The 15,233-nt window shown below is 42.8% G+C and overlaps 1 protein-coding gene across 1 annotated transcript in view; it reads right to left on the bottom strand.

Annotated features, from left to right (window-relative positions):
• The window catches only part of ppp1r37 (protein phosphatase 1, regulatory subunit 37), a 45,521-nt gene extending 30,978 nt beyond the window's left edge, over window positions 1–14,543 (bottom strand). The window contains exon 1 of the mRNA XM_010872635.5: window positions 12,617–14,543. Coding sequence (XP_010870937.2) covers window positions 12,617–13,304 — 688 coding nt within the window. The 5' untranslated portion in view covers window positions 13,305–14,543. The remainder of the gene's footprint in view (window positions 1–12,616) is intronic.
• Window positions 14,544–15,233: the final 690 nt, after the last annotated feature.

The following is a 15,233-nucleotide window of genomic DNA, read 5'->3' as shown; positions in this document are numbered from 1 at the left end:
CACCAATGGGAAAGATGGAGAGCAGTGGCCCTGAGGGTGCTGCCCAGATTTACCCATGTAAAGATTAGACACCTGGTCCTGCCGTCTTTGCACTGGATAGACAGGATTATACAACTTCGGGAAAAATCCAAAGGGCGGCGTGCCAAGGAGACTTCACGTGATAACTCAGAAGATTACGAGCAAAGTAAAGGATCAGGCTTCAACAAGAGCAGATAATGCTTTCAAAACATAACTTTTGAAGACAACAAAAGCAATTAATAACGGGCACAGATGACTCTTACTGCATTACTACTTAACTTTTCATTAACATTCACTATTAGAGCAGTCAACAATGACTATTTTGGTAATTGAATATTCTATTGATAATTCTGGTGATTTATCGAGTAATTTGACGAAAAACAAAAACTTGCAAAAACCCTGCTTTTAAAACAAGAAAAAGGAACCAGGCAAGTCTAGTTCAGCAGGCCCACGATTAGAAGGGATGAATGTTGTTGCCCTGACTGGATTCAAACCGGGGTCTCCCACGTGAGAGACGGTGTCTTTAACTACTACGCCACTAGGATGCATGCGGAGTGTCAAGTTTGAATGTTTCGCTAGACACCATTAAGCATTGTGTTAAACTGACTAACATTTCTTATTAGGTTTACTTCCACTTACAAATAACACGCATGAATTGATTGCATTTGAAACTGGCCGTTTTAACAACTTATTAACCAGTAATAGGCTCACTAGTAGGCATATCCACTAACTTCCTACTTGGAATTGTCATAGAAATTGAGCAATTGCTAGCAAGACTGAAGATGAAATTTACACTGCCAAAGTTATTTCATTTCATGGCACATAAAACGTTTGGTTTTCTTTCATTCATGAATGACATACAAATTATACAAACCCGATTCCAAAAAAGTTGGGACACTGTACAAATTGTGAATAAAAAAGGAATGGAATAATTAACAAATCTCAAACTTATATTTAATTCACAATAGAATATAGATAACATATCGAATGTTGAAAGTGAGACATTTTGTAATGTCATGCCAAATATTGCCTCATTTTGGATTTCATGAGAGCTCAACATTCCAAAAAAGTTGGGACAGGTAGCAATAAGAGGCCGGAAAAGTTAAATGTACAGATAACGAACAGCTGGAGGACCAATTTGCAACTTATCATGTCAAATGGCAACATGATTGGGTATAAAAAGAGCCTCTCAGAGTGGCAGTGTCTCTCAGAAGTCAAGATGGGCAGAGGATCACCAATTCCCCCAATGCTGCGGCGAAAAATAGCGGAGCAATATCAGGAAGGAGTTTCTCAGATAAAAATTACAAAGAGTTTGAAGTTATCATCATCATCTACAGTGCATAATATCATCCAAAGATTCAGAGAATCTGGAACAATCTCTGTGCGTAAGGGTCAAGGCCGGAAAACCATACTGGATGCCCGTGATCTTCGGGCCCTCAGACGGCACTGCTTCACATACAGGAATGATACTGTAATGGAAATCACAACATGGGCTCAGGAATACTTCCAGAAAACATTGTCGTGAACACAATCCACCGTGCCATTCGCCGTTGCCGGCTAAAACACTATAGGTCAAAAAATAAGTCGTATCTAAACAGGATCCAGAAGCGCAGGCGTTTTCTCTGGGCCAAGGATAATTTAAAATGGACTGTGGCAAAGTGGAAAAGTGTTCTGTGGTCAGACGAATCAAAATTTGAAGTTCATTTTGAAAAACTGGGACGCCATGTCATCCGGACTAAAGAGGACAAGGACAACCCAAGTTGTTATCAGCGCTCAGTTCAGAAGCCTGCATCTCTGATGGTATGGGGATGCATGAGTGCGTGTGGCATGGGCAGCCTACACATCTGGAAAGGCACCATCAATGCTGACAGTTATATCCAAGTTCTAGAACAACACATGCTCCCATCCAGACGTCGTCTCTTTCAGGAAAGACCTTGCATTTTCCAACATGACAATGCCAGACCACATACTGCATCAATTACAATGTCATGGCTGCATAGAAGAAGTATCCGGGTACGGAAATGGCCAGCCTGCAGTCCAGATCTTTCACCCACAGAAAACATTTGGCGCATCATAAAGAGGATTCATAAACTTGAGCAAGTTTATTCATAAACTTGAGCAACTTGTCTCCTCAGTCCCCAGACGTTTGCAGTCTGTTATAAAAAAGAAGAGGGGATGCCAAACAGTGGTAAACATGGCCTTGTCACAACTTTTTTGAGATGTGTTGATGCTATGAAATTTAAAAACAACTTATTATTCCCTTGAAGTGATACAGTTTCTCAGTTTAAACATTTGATATGTCATCTATGATGTATGCTGAATAAAATACTGAAATTTGAAAACTTCCACATGATTGCATTCTGTTTTTATTCACAATTGTACAGTGTCCCAACTTTTTTGGAATCGGGTTTGTACAATAACAATCAATCAATATAGGAGACGATTAATTACTTTTTCGTCAAGTGAAAAGACGAGAGAATCGAGGGAACCCCTCTTGTACTGCGCTCAGTCTCTCGCTCAGTCAGTGACATTTGCACTTCTTGGCCGGCTCCGCTTACACGGTCCGGCAAAGATGCAATGTGGGTTATGCCCCTTTGCATCTTAAAACCGTTGACATACGTTTAGGAACAAAAACATTTTATCCTCCATATAAAAACACACCGCCATCATCTGAAACCTGTTCTGTTGTTATTGGGCACCAGTCTGTGATCATGTTTATGACACTAACACTCACTTAATAAAAAACTCTTCAGCAATATAAAACAATGTTATAATTTGCTAATTATAAAAACAATCAACAAATAACAACAAAGAGAATAAGACAAATCCTGGATTCAGATTGAATAATAACGGGGTGTTATTCACCACAATCCCCACAAAACCCAAGCTAATGCCTCCTAAGCTCCAGTTTCATTTATCAATGCAATTCTGATGCTTTAAAGCCCAACAGACAATTTATAAACTTTCTCTAAATGTAGATAACACCCATCCAATATCTCCTGCATTCACTGGATTGATTTGCAGCAATTGGTGTTTGACTAAAGAACCCGTTCTTGCAGATTTCTTTTGCAACTGTCTACACTGTGATTTATGAAGATAATGAGACTGACATGTTCCCTTCCTCCGAAATATTTAATTTGATTACGGTTTTATCAGCAGACGGCAATTTAAAATCAGGTTTACTAACTAGCTGGAGACTTGAGACACTATTTTATTTTGTTTTCGTACACTTGCAGATACTGATAGCTCGAGATGCCACCACCCAAGGTAGCATGCTCCACATTTTCGATTGAGCCACCACAGAGATTTGCAGGTGTAAAACAACATGTGGGTGCAGTGCACACACACATCGCTCGACTTTCCCTGGACTGACGCTCACAGTCCTGCGCGGCGGCAGGCCTCGAACAAGCCGGTTTTAATTCCAACGCAATGGATGATAATGCAAACTAAAATAATTCTATATAGCATTTTATTCTCTCTCATAATGCACACAAGCCCTTGGACACTAGGCAGATGCGCCAACTATTGCTATGCATTGCTTGTCTACATGGAACATTATTGTATCAGCCCAAAATGTCAAACACATGGCACCGTTAAGAAATGTATTCCAAATTATGCTTTCAGATACAACAGTTTTTCGCCAAAAGGTCCGTTCTATGGATAAGACTCTGAAGTCCCCCCCAAATCATTGCACTGGTTTGAAATCTCTCCTACGGGACACAGTGTAAAATCCAATCAACAAACATCAGCCTTCACCTCACCACCATTTCACACTAAGGGCTACCCAACGAGCCAGCCAGCTCTCAAACAGACACACACACAACCCCCACTGCAATGGTTTACACTGGAAATAGAAAGAGGACGCAAAACAATTGCAGGCCGTTAAAGTGAGCTCTGGTGAAACAGGCAGAACCCGCTTGATGCTCCTGGCGCCAGGCTGTAGAGGAACAGGCCCTGTTGTTTTACTGATCGGGCAGGGCAACAGGGAAGGAGACGGTCTACGTGGGCGTTATTCACCATTAATTAAAGAACGGACAGTTCCAAACCTGAAGGCTGATCAGCTCAAACCCAAGAAGGTACACCAATAGCAAAGAAAAAAGGTACGATTTCTTTACTGTTGTAACTGTGATTGTAACCAGTTCATGATAGTAATAAAGGAAACTCTGGGGTTTTAGGTAGATATCGGGCTTCAGTAGACACCCACGAGGTAGACTGAGTCAACATTGTGCTCCACAGGCCTACCGGTCAGTAATCAAAATCTGAACTTGCAATGGAATGCTGCATCTCACGGTTTATTGGCCTGTAATGACTCTGACTTCATTAAAGCAGGGCTTTCGATCAACAGACTCGGATTCTCTACAGGATAACAGACTGAAGACCGAACACCCCGGTTTTTGTGACTAACTAAACGGTAAGCTGTGTAATTTTAGATCTTCCGTTTACAAATGGTTTATAAACCCAGATGTTTGTTTAAAAGGTGCACCATTTATAGCCAATAAAATGCAGACTAGCCCAATATCTCATGACTAACCCAATATCTCACTGTGTCAATCCCTCCACATCTTTCTACTCCTCTCCGAGTTTCATGCTCTCACTGGCAGGGATCAAAGTGCAAACAACCCAGCCATCAGCGCTGTGCCTTCTGCCCACATCACAGCGCTTGGGAAAGAGCGTCGAGCAGAGTGCGCGGACACTTACCAGTGCCGAGAAGCAGGGGCCTCTTGGGCAGAGAGTGAAGGAGAGAAATTAAATCAAGAGAGTAAATTATGGGATGAATCTCAAGAGTTCTAAGCCTGGGGCAAAGCCTTTCTTATGTGCCGCTCAGCTGGGTGAACGGTGAAAGAGCCAGTACGTTTCACAGCAACGACTATTCTACACGGCCTTCTTCTATTGAGGGCAGGGCACAGTGTCTGTGAAGAGGCTGGGAGCAGCTCCAGGGACCCCCGACTTGGCCAAGCTGTTACAGATAAATAGCCTGTCTGCAGTAGCCAGAGCCTGCAGTCATCGGTTGGGGGGGGGGGGTGGGGTGGGGTTAAAAGAGGAAGGGAGAATGAGGACCGAAAGAGGCATGATTGAATCTTGCAACACAAGATTAGAGCTCTAGCAGGGATAAAGAATAAAGGCTTGAATAACTAGTTGAAAATTCAAACCTGATTACATGCTGTGTGTGGGTGACAGATGAACACGGCTGACTGTGACTAAAGGTGTTGATGACAGGGTGAAACGGAGTGGCAGTAGGCTGTCATGAATGTCTATCTTGAGGCAGCTCGCCTGAGGCAGAAATGACCTGATGGACTGAGTCACCGTCCAAGGCACAAGTCTCCATTTCAAATCAGCCGTATGCTCAAAGAAGATATTTCCCAAGGGTCAGTGCTTGTCCCCTCCCTAACCATTAACCCTAAGATCAACCCCTGCCTTAACCAAACTTCAAACCGTTCCATAACCACCACTTTCATTTTCAACACAGACTGGTGACTTCAGTTAGTTCGCCAGTCCTGCTCTCAACCACAGAGTAAACAAATCACAGTTTCTGCCTTCGGGGGCAGATCTTCCTCCAGAACAAGATTTGTTTGGAAAAAGACTTACTCACCACTGAACCATGGGTTCCGACCACCACAGTGGCCTTTTCTGACCAGGGTCGTAAAAACACTGAAAGAGGAGGGCGGAGTGTTGCAACACTATCGGCTTGGAACATCACAGGTTCTCAGATACTGGGCTAAATTGTAACTATATTTTGATCCTTAAGTCCATTCTGAGTCACCCACACTGAGTGGACGCGGGGAGAAAAGGCAAGGCAGCCATTTTGTAGGGTTGAGAAAACACTGGAACCAGAACTAAGAACCAGAACTAAGCTGAGGGTTCTGGGCAAAGGGACTGGAATGGGCTTGGTGGCGCTGTCCGCCAACAGTCACAGGCTACTGAGTATGTGGAATGAGGAGGGGAGCCCCGGACACCAGACTTCAAGGGGGGGGGGGGCACTGCACCGGCCGGTATCCGCTTACTTAACAACGGAGTGTGAGAGTCTGAAATAGGCCCAGGCCCCCTCCCCCTGTCCTAGTTCCTGCCATTTCACACCACCACGCTGCGCAGGGTGACAGCAGCGTCATTCACACATTACTTATGACGCTGGTCACAGAGGGCCGAGGAACAAGTGGCCCATGCCAGATACTGGCCTCCGCTTTTGGGTCAGCGCTCTCCTGACAGGGGCCAGGCATGGTGCCTAGTGGAGGAGTCAGGGAGACACCTGAAACCTCTGCGGAGGCAGCCCTGAATTTCACACAGCAGGAAGACGGCACTGTGACCTGCCGCAAAGCCCCAGGGACAAGGACAGGCCTTGCAGCTGACTAGGTGAGACTGACTGTGCACGTCTTTCCCCCCTTGGATCCTCTCTAGCCTCAGCCGGCCAGCCACAGAGTCAATCAGTCAGAAAGCTGGCCAGTCAGAGTCAGCCGGCCAGAGAGTCAGCAAGCCGGCCAGCCACAGAGTCAGCCAGTCAGAGTACACGACTGTTAGAGGCAAACACACCATGTCCTGACTGGGCTGTCTAGAAGAAACCAATAGAACCACAAAGGCCCATGACCTTCCCCTCTCCTCCTCATAAGCCTGTTGCTCTGCAGCAGAGGCTTAAGTCAGCAGCACTGCTGCTATCAAAAGTTGGATCTGTTGATGTGGACTGAGCCAACCGCAGGGAATCAAGTGCTCCAGAGACAGAGTGGAATGTGATTATGAAACGATTCAAAGCAAATTTACAGCTAGTCCGCTGGTCAATAATTAACACTGGGCACTCAGCAGAGAAAAACACTGCGGAAATTGAATCACTTCGGTGTCTCGCACATTGCTAGAGCAAGACGGTTCCCGTATCGGGGACACGTACCTTTAGATGACCCCTACGGGTCAGAAGTGCTGGAAAAGGTACGCTGTGATTTGTGTTGGGTCCGTCACCTGGGGCAGGAGTGTCACCAAACAAGGCCCCAGAAGAGGGGAGGAAGCAGGAGAAGCCCAAGCTCTTCCATCTCAGCGATGTGATGTCAGTGACATGTTAATCAGTGATGTGTTAATCAGTCATGAACTGTGACGACGGCAAGCAACGGTTAAATATCCAAGAAAACCTCATCGTAAGAGTGATGCTGCAAAACCGCGTCAGGCACAGTCGCAGTGGGGCAGCACGACCTAACGGGGTCTCCAGAGGGTCGGGCCTATTTATAGGTCGGCGGGCTTGTCGCTACGAGTGTCAGCCTGCATCGTTACGAGGCGAGATAAGGGTTGTATGTGGGCGGCTTGCTGACAGAAGACAATACTGAGCAGCGACTGACCACTGAATGTTTACCGTTCCCAAAAGGTCAAAACAATGGAGGTGGGAGAAGAATTAAAAAAATTCTGGACGTGGGCATCCTAAACTAAACATGGATCAAATCCGGGTGTTTTCATCTGCATCCTAAGACGGCATGGTCCCTTCCTCCTGTAAACACTGTGGTCCACATGGCGGCTCGGACTGCAGTTCCCAGGTCACGAGTGAAATTCCGACCGGCGGCGCAGTTCAAGGGCAGGGCAGAGGTCACGACACAATTCAAGAGCAGAGCACACAAACACGATGCACGCACGCACACACACACACACACACTCAAACTGAAAACACCAGCCAAGTAAGTGTCTGCTTAGGCTCAACAAACAGGAGTTTGGCCCACCATGTCCTGCTTTTTACAAGGCCGCATACAAAATCATGAACTTGACTGAGGAAACGAGTTTTGAAGAATTACAGTCAAAAGGTGTTTGTGCTCTAAGTCTAGGGGTGGACGGCCACAGTAATCACAGTTTAAATAGTTCAAGAAAGCTATGGATTGACAAGAATAATAAGCGATTTATTTAATCAGATCAGTAGACATGGATGCTGTTTCAAGCGAAACAAACGTAAACATCTTGACTGGTCAAGCCAATGCCACCGATTTTGAATCTAACTCTGCACAACATTTATATGCTGAAGACAGGACTGAAGTAAAAAAAGGCCTGGAAACAAGCAAGAACTGAAGATAGCGGCAGTACAGGCCTGGCAGAGAAACAGCAGGAAAGATACCCAGCATATGGTGATATCTATGGGTCTCAGACTTCAGGAAATTATAGCATGACACAGATATGCAACCTAGTTTAAAATATGACCACTACATTGTAAATTAAGGATGTCATGATACCAGAAATGTAGTAGTCAATACCAAAACCAGCAAAATTCCTAGATTCTCAACACCCAATTCAATACAACTGTAAAAAAAAAAAACTCAATAACAATAAATCCCATGCACTTAAGAAAACAGCAGATGCTAACACACACACCTCTACTCAGAGGACAACAGAAGTTCAGATTTACTGACATGGTGACAGACCATGAGTCCGGAAATATTTAAACCGCTAACGTTTATATTTTGATGACAGACTGAACGGTAAGGACCGTGGCCTCATACTACGAGCTATGGTTACATCGCGGTAGCCTTTAGCCATTGCTAGTCTCGCAAGGCCACACCTCCAATCTTGTCTGGCCTCCTAGCAACATTCTAGGCCTGGTTTAAGAGGTTAAGCTGTTGGAAACTTCGTATGGAACATAGTTGGCCAGGCTACACAGCAATGCCAGCTGTCTCAAACAAAAATAATGGTACCTTGAATTTCAGGATAATGACATGTATATTTTCGATACGCTCTTAGTGTAACATGAATTGAAACTCACTGACCTTGAATTCTTTGAATAAATCTGCATATCTGTTTTTCAGGCACTTCGCTAAGTTGGACGCGTTCCCTCCTTCAGTCTCGAAAAGTTTGAAGGCACTGTTTGCAAGGTGTTTTTTGCGAATGAGTTACTCCCTGAACATCCGCTTCGAACGCAAACTTCACGCCTCTTATTGTTTTCCTTTTTGAGGCGGAGCTGCAACTGCTCTTGCTGCCATGTGTCACATGTTGGATCCCTGGTACCGGTACTGTACAAAAACGAGGACCGTCATGTTTTCAGAATTTTGGCATCAACGTGGCACCAAGCTATTGTTTCTCGTGACATCACTATAATAATGTTAACCTGTCCAAATAGTTTAGGTACCCTAAAATTGGGGGACTATGTACAAAGGGGGTTGCAAATGGTCGAAACCTTTCCGGAAAATGTTCACTAATTTAAATGGGAGGTTAAGCCCGGGAATTTGGGGACTTTTGCTAAAATTCCTCAAAAAACAATATAGCTTATAACGTCATTACTTTTTTTGCTAGCATACCCCAAGTATGCTGGCAAGAGCATCCGGTCTGCTGGAGAGATCAATTAGGCCTGTGGTGTCTTCACTACCGTGTCGCACCACCCTGGCCTGGATGAAGGTAAGGCTCTTGGCAGTCTGGTGGAGTACACTTCCAAGCACGGGCTTTGCGATGGAGATGCAATATGGCAGTCGTGCCAACATATCTCATCAGCCACCTGGTGGAAGGGACTTAGGCTCTTTCCCCTGTTGCCTCCATATACCTCCAATATCAGCCACCTCAGAGCCAAACTGGTCCCTGTGTTGGAACACAGACACCAAAGTACACAACCGGCTGACCAATAGAAGGGTTAAAGAAACTGGAGACCACCCGGGCAGATTTGAGGCTTTTTGAGCCTGACAATGAGCCATCCTCAACAAAGTTGGAAAGTGACAGTGAAGATGAACACATCATTCAATATTTCCTTTCTTTTGTTGTTCAGAGAAATCATCCCATGTGATGAGCCAACTAATTTTAAATAAAGTACAACTTGGAACTAAATAGTTTGTTATTTATATTGGAAGAATTTCATTATTTACAAATATGCCCACTGCATACTAAATGGTTTGTGTGTTTTTTTTTAATCAATTTCCATAAATTCCCATACATTCCCACAGTGTATCCACCTCTGAATACTCCCAAAAATGTGCAACCCCATGTTGTAATTTCTAAATGCTTCATCCAATATGACTGAAAAAACTTGCATATTATAGCACCATCCACAGAGCTGAAAAATGTTGCCAAAAAAGTCTAAATATTTTACTGTTCAAATACGCTTGGAGTTGTTACTACCAATGCGTAATCAGAATGAGCTAGGCCAGTGGTTCCCAACCAGGGGTGCTAAGGAACCAGGTGGAACTTCAGATTCATTAATCCATAGGCCTACTGGTAAAAGTAACATGAGGGGGCAGTCCAGAAAGAGTAAAATTCAGCTGGTGGTACAGTAACCAAAAAAGGCTGGGAACCACTGAACATTTCTGCATGGGAAAGAAACAGGAAATACGATATGCCAGCATGCTTCTCCAACTTTCTTAGTCAGTGAGGAGAGCATGTCAAAAGCGAGGACATACTAGATTATATAATTTCATGCAACAATTATAGTCTTGAACCATTATGAAAATAACAACCTGCAATTCAGACACCCCATATTACACCAGTATGACATTACTTTGCTTTTTGTCATTACACCCCCCCCGGCAAAAGATTTAAAATACACTTAGGCTCATAATCATTGTTTCAAGTCCATAACAATCCTTAAAACATGTCAGAAGACCACTTTTCAGGTCTAGGAAAGATCCGGGAAACATGGATTTAGGGGTGTAGAGACACTTTATCTAAAATCGGCACCTTGTTTATGGACTAAATTCCATAACGGTCCCCAACTCTCTGTAGCAGACACATTCAGCAATAGGTCTGGAGAACTGAATCAAGACAAAATCCTAATTTCGAATCCAAATACATAAACAATTGTGAGATTTAAACTATACCATAGCTATGTATAATACTGAACTGGACGAAAAGTGAAGAACACTGCATACTTGTTAGAAATACCAGACATAAGCCACAAACTTTCTTGGTTGTCTAGAATTGGATGTTTCCAATGGTGAAATAAAAATCATGTGACAACATCACTACACAACCTCAGACTGGAGTGTAACTTTGATTCGTTTACCATAGATGATGGATCCTCATTATCATTAAATAAGCCAATTTACCAGTGACCTGAGGTTTATCTACCATTTAGTCCTATTTACTGAGCAGAGGATCAACATGACTGACAGTGCCTACATAATTACAGTAATGCAGCCAATTGTGAAGAGATCAGTCATATCTGACCCAAACAGCAGAACGTTATCTTGACTAATGTAATCTCTCCCACTCTGGCTGAAAGTACAACCTTTGAAACTTAAAAGATGTCCTTCAGAGATTTGTCTTTGTTGAAACACGATAACAAGTATAAATAAGAACACAGACACACTTAAGAGAACGAAAGAAGGGAGCAAAATAATAGTGTTTTTGGCCACTGCAAACTTTAAAGGTGGATGCACCCTGCAGTGATTGTTGGCCTTCTGATCACATGGGATCGAAATTGAATCAAATCCTGAGATCTGTGAGGATACCAAAACAGACTACAAATCTTTTTTGCGGTCATTCTACCCAATCCCATGGTGACATTTTACATATCCCTTCCACAACTGTTCTAACCCATGATGTGAGAAAAGTTAAAGAAAATTCCAGTTTGAACCACTATATTAAATTGCACAAATAAAGAGAACTTAAATAGTAATACCTTACCGGAAAACAAATATGTAAACAAAATATCTAGGCCTAGCTGGGTTGAGTAGTTACTAAATTACATTACATAATAAATGTCATCCCATTAAGCTTCATTGGAGGCTGCAGTCTGGAGTGTTTTGTCTTGGGACTACTGGACACACGCTTATACTGAAGTGAGATCCCTAAATGAACAAACTACAAAAACAGCACGCCTTTAAGCAGGGGCTGGCTCATGAGCCTGACACAAAGAGTGTTTTGATTACCACATCCCCTCTCGTTCAGTGGTTCCCAACCAAGGGTGGCAAGAGCCCTGGGGAACTTGGTCTATCCATGAGGGGGTACCTGAGAAGACCAGTAGACCATAGGCTTACTGGTGAAGTTCACACAAGGGGGTGCTTCAGTGGTGCTCAGTGTAAGTGAAAATTAACTGGGTGGTAAAGTTATTGAAAAGGGTTCGGAATTACCGCTCTAGTTTAACTGAATACTCTACAATGTCTTTTTAACATTGGATTTCGGCTACACAAGCTGAAGACCACAAAGCTTAGGCTAATATAGACTTAATGGGTTTAAAGGTATGTACGTACACATACTCACAAAAATAGACATATATATTTATTCAAAAACCAAAAAGTGATGAGGTGTAGAGTAGGCTTATTTTAAGGCCTGAAGACATTAGTGAAAAAGATTGGTGTTGACATTCTTCATCTGGACAAGGGGGTCTGACAGATTCATGTACTGCATAGGGATTAAAGTGATACTGCTGTGGCTACACTGGAGCCCGGAGGTCCTATGGAAGCCAGAGCTGAAGCTGGGAACTGCCAAGTAAGGCATAAGGATACCCGAAAACCCAAAGACAAGTCTACTGAGAGTAAAACCCTTGGGGGAAAAAATATAAATTAGATGTTTCTCCAAACCAATTAGGATGTTCAAGAGGACGAGTTACTGTTCTATATGTCATGCCCAGGTTGATCACAAAACCTAGGCTATTACACAAACAAGGCCTATAAATACACAAGTCATACAAAGCAGATATAGCCATGATAATTGTGTGATAAATTACCATGTCTCCAAGGGTCCTTGGGCTCCACTGCTCCAGAGACAATATCCTCATCAGATGGGAAAGTCACCCGCTTGCCATGCTTGTGTTTATCATCCTCCTCATCTGGAGCTGGAGTAAGGGACTCTTCTCCGGCAGAGACAGGTGAGGAGTCCTGCTCAGAGGGTTTCTCCGGTTGCTTGTCCGTCACAACTCCAGGGGTTGATGAATCTGAATTGGTACTGCTGAAAGGTGGTTCCTCTGCTAGGGACAGCCTCTGGACTACAGGTTCCGATTCTAACATGCCACTTTCATCCAGGCTTAGGTCTACACCAATGTCCATATCCCCACCATAGTCCCCTTCCCCAAAAGCAAACGCGGGGACCGACGGTTGGTCGTCAGTGGAAATATCCAAAACCGAACTGACTATTGCACGGCTATCTGGGACACTGTTGTTCTTATTTCCATTTACTTCGTCGATTTCAAAAGTCTCGATTGACCGGTGGTTGTCCTCTCCTCCCCGCGGGTTGTCAGTGAGCCTGCCAAGAGAAGTGTCCGCGGCCTCCGTGCCAATGACTTGTTTACCCAAGTCTCCATCCATCAATTCCGAGATGCGGGGAATAATCTCGTCCGAGTTATTGGTGACATTGTCAACGACATTATTCTTAGTTTTAACATTGCACAAATCTAGAACTTGATCCTCGATATTCATATTTTCATTTCAAGGAAGATGGTGGTCAGTTTACTGTATTAAAAATCTATCAATTTCCCGGGATTCAAGAACTAACCCTAAATATGTTCCGATTTTTTCCTTGAGTTCAGTCTAGCCGTTGAATGCGATGGGCGTCTTTCATTTTTCAAATCCGAATATAAATGTTTTAAATGCTTAGAACTTTGTTTTGATAATGTGCAAAATTGAGTATTAACCTGATTCCTGACAAAAATGCTGATGTGCTCAGACAGAGACAAACAACTATTTCAAGATATAATTTCGCATGTTACTGAAAACGTCCAAGCAAGTTGGTTTGATGATAAACTATGCCTGCATTTTGGAATATGTATAGCCTGAGATGGACAAAAAAACACTCAAACAAATGTAACAGCAATCACCTGTTCGAGAACTTGAATGGTAGCTAAATATATGTCAAATGATCAGAACTGTATATGAAGGCAATAGTCCCCTCAATGATTTTGACAAACACATTATCCTAACCAATAAACAATGTGTTGTGTTATGTTAGTCTCCAGCTAACGATGGCTAGGTCTCTCAATCCAATAATACTATCGGCTAGCTACTTGTTGGGCTAGCTAGTTAACGTAACACTAGCTTACCAAGATAGCTATCGATAAAGTGCATAGATGCATGTGTTTAATTAAAGTCTAATAACGTTTCTTTGTCAGATCAACACCACTTAAAGGTGGATGTGAAAATATAGCTAGTTAAGGGGACCAGCTACCTTGATAGCTAGCTAAAACTGTACAAGTCGTTTACGGTGCCTCCATTACGTTAGCAAAAGTGAACTAGCTAGCACAAGCCGATACCATTTCATTTGCATGAAACAAGCTAGCTAGCTAAAATAGTTGCTCAACAATGACATCTAGGCCACTGTTATTGCATGCACCTTTCTGTTTACCCAAAGTATGTGTTTTCCGGAGTCAATCATTCTATTTTAAGAAAAGTAGTTTCCGAATCTGTCGTTTGCGGTGAACACTTCGCATCACAACCATCCGACTAGCCAAGGAAAAAAACAGGCGTCATCCGGACCTTGTTTCATTCGTGATCAAATATTTTCATTGTCGAGCAACAATCTCTTGCTTGATTATTTAAAAACAAAGAAATACCGCTTCTTATAATATGTTCCTCAAGTATCTCAAACGTAAAGATTATGTTGTCTCTCCTAACGTCAGCTTACTCAAGTCCAACAACTGTTTGTTGAAGCTAATGTCCACACCTCCATACGTCATCGCAAATGGGGCATGTTGAGTGGACACAACGTGTCAGAACACTGCAGATAGAAATGTGTTATATAGAACCATAATGTAATTCTTATAAAATTGAGACATATAACATCTATTTCATAAATACTAGTTCTACTTGCAGCGTTTTGTGATGTTGCGGGAAATGATTATATTTCTACACAAACATTTGGTGTACGTAGTTTCGCCTAAAATACAACTTACAAATTAAAAACAAATACATATGTTACATTATTCTACTTAGATTTATTTAGAAAATACAGTAAGCTGAAATACGGTTCTTGCGTCGCATAATATATTTTATATATACTTATCTGATAAGAAAATGTTATGCACATTGACGAATTATAGCTTCTTGACAATACCAATGCTTAATTAACGTTGCCCTATAGTGACATGTGGACAACAGAAATCCTTAAAAATATATGACAGAGTATACTGTCATTACTTAATAAGTTGTTCACTTTATTCAAATAGTGTCATCTTTCCATCATTGACATTATTAACTATCAAGGGGATAACAGTGATAACTACAGTCATCCCTCAAATCCCAACTCGTTGCAAACAAAACAGACCTGAGGTCGCGTTCCCTTGCTCAGACGTCGCATGCATCAACTAATCTGTTTCTGACATATTGGCCGCGCTGCTAATTCAGTACTTAGGC

Source organism: Esox lucius, chromosome 1 (genome assembly GCF_011004845.1).
Source record: "Esox lucius isolate fEsoLuc1 chromosome 1, fEsoLuc1.pri, whole genome shotgun sequence".
In the NCBI taxonomy this organism is placed as follows: Eukaryota; Metazoa; Chordata; class Actinopteri; order Esociformes; family Esocidae; genus Esox; species Esox lucius.
The sequence above is the reverse complement of the archived record's forward strand: the minus strand, read 5'-3'. Positions and strand labels throughout refer to the sequence as shown.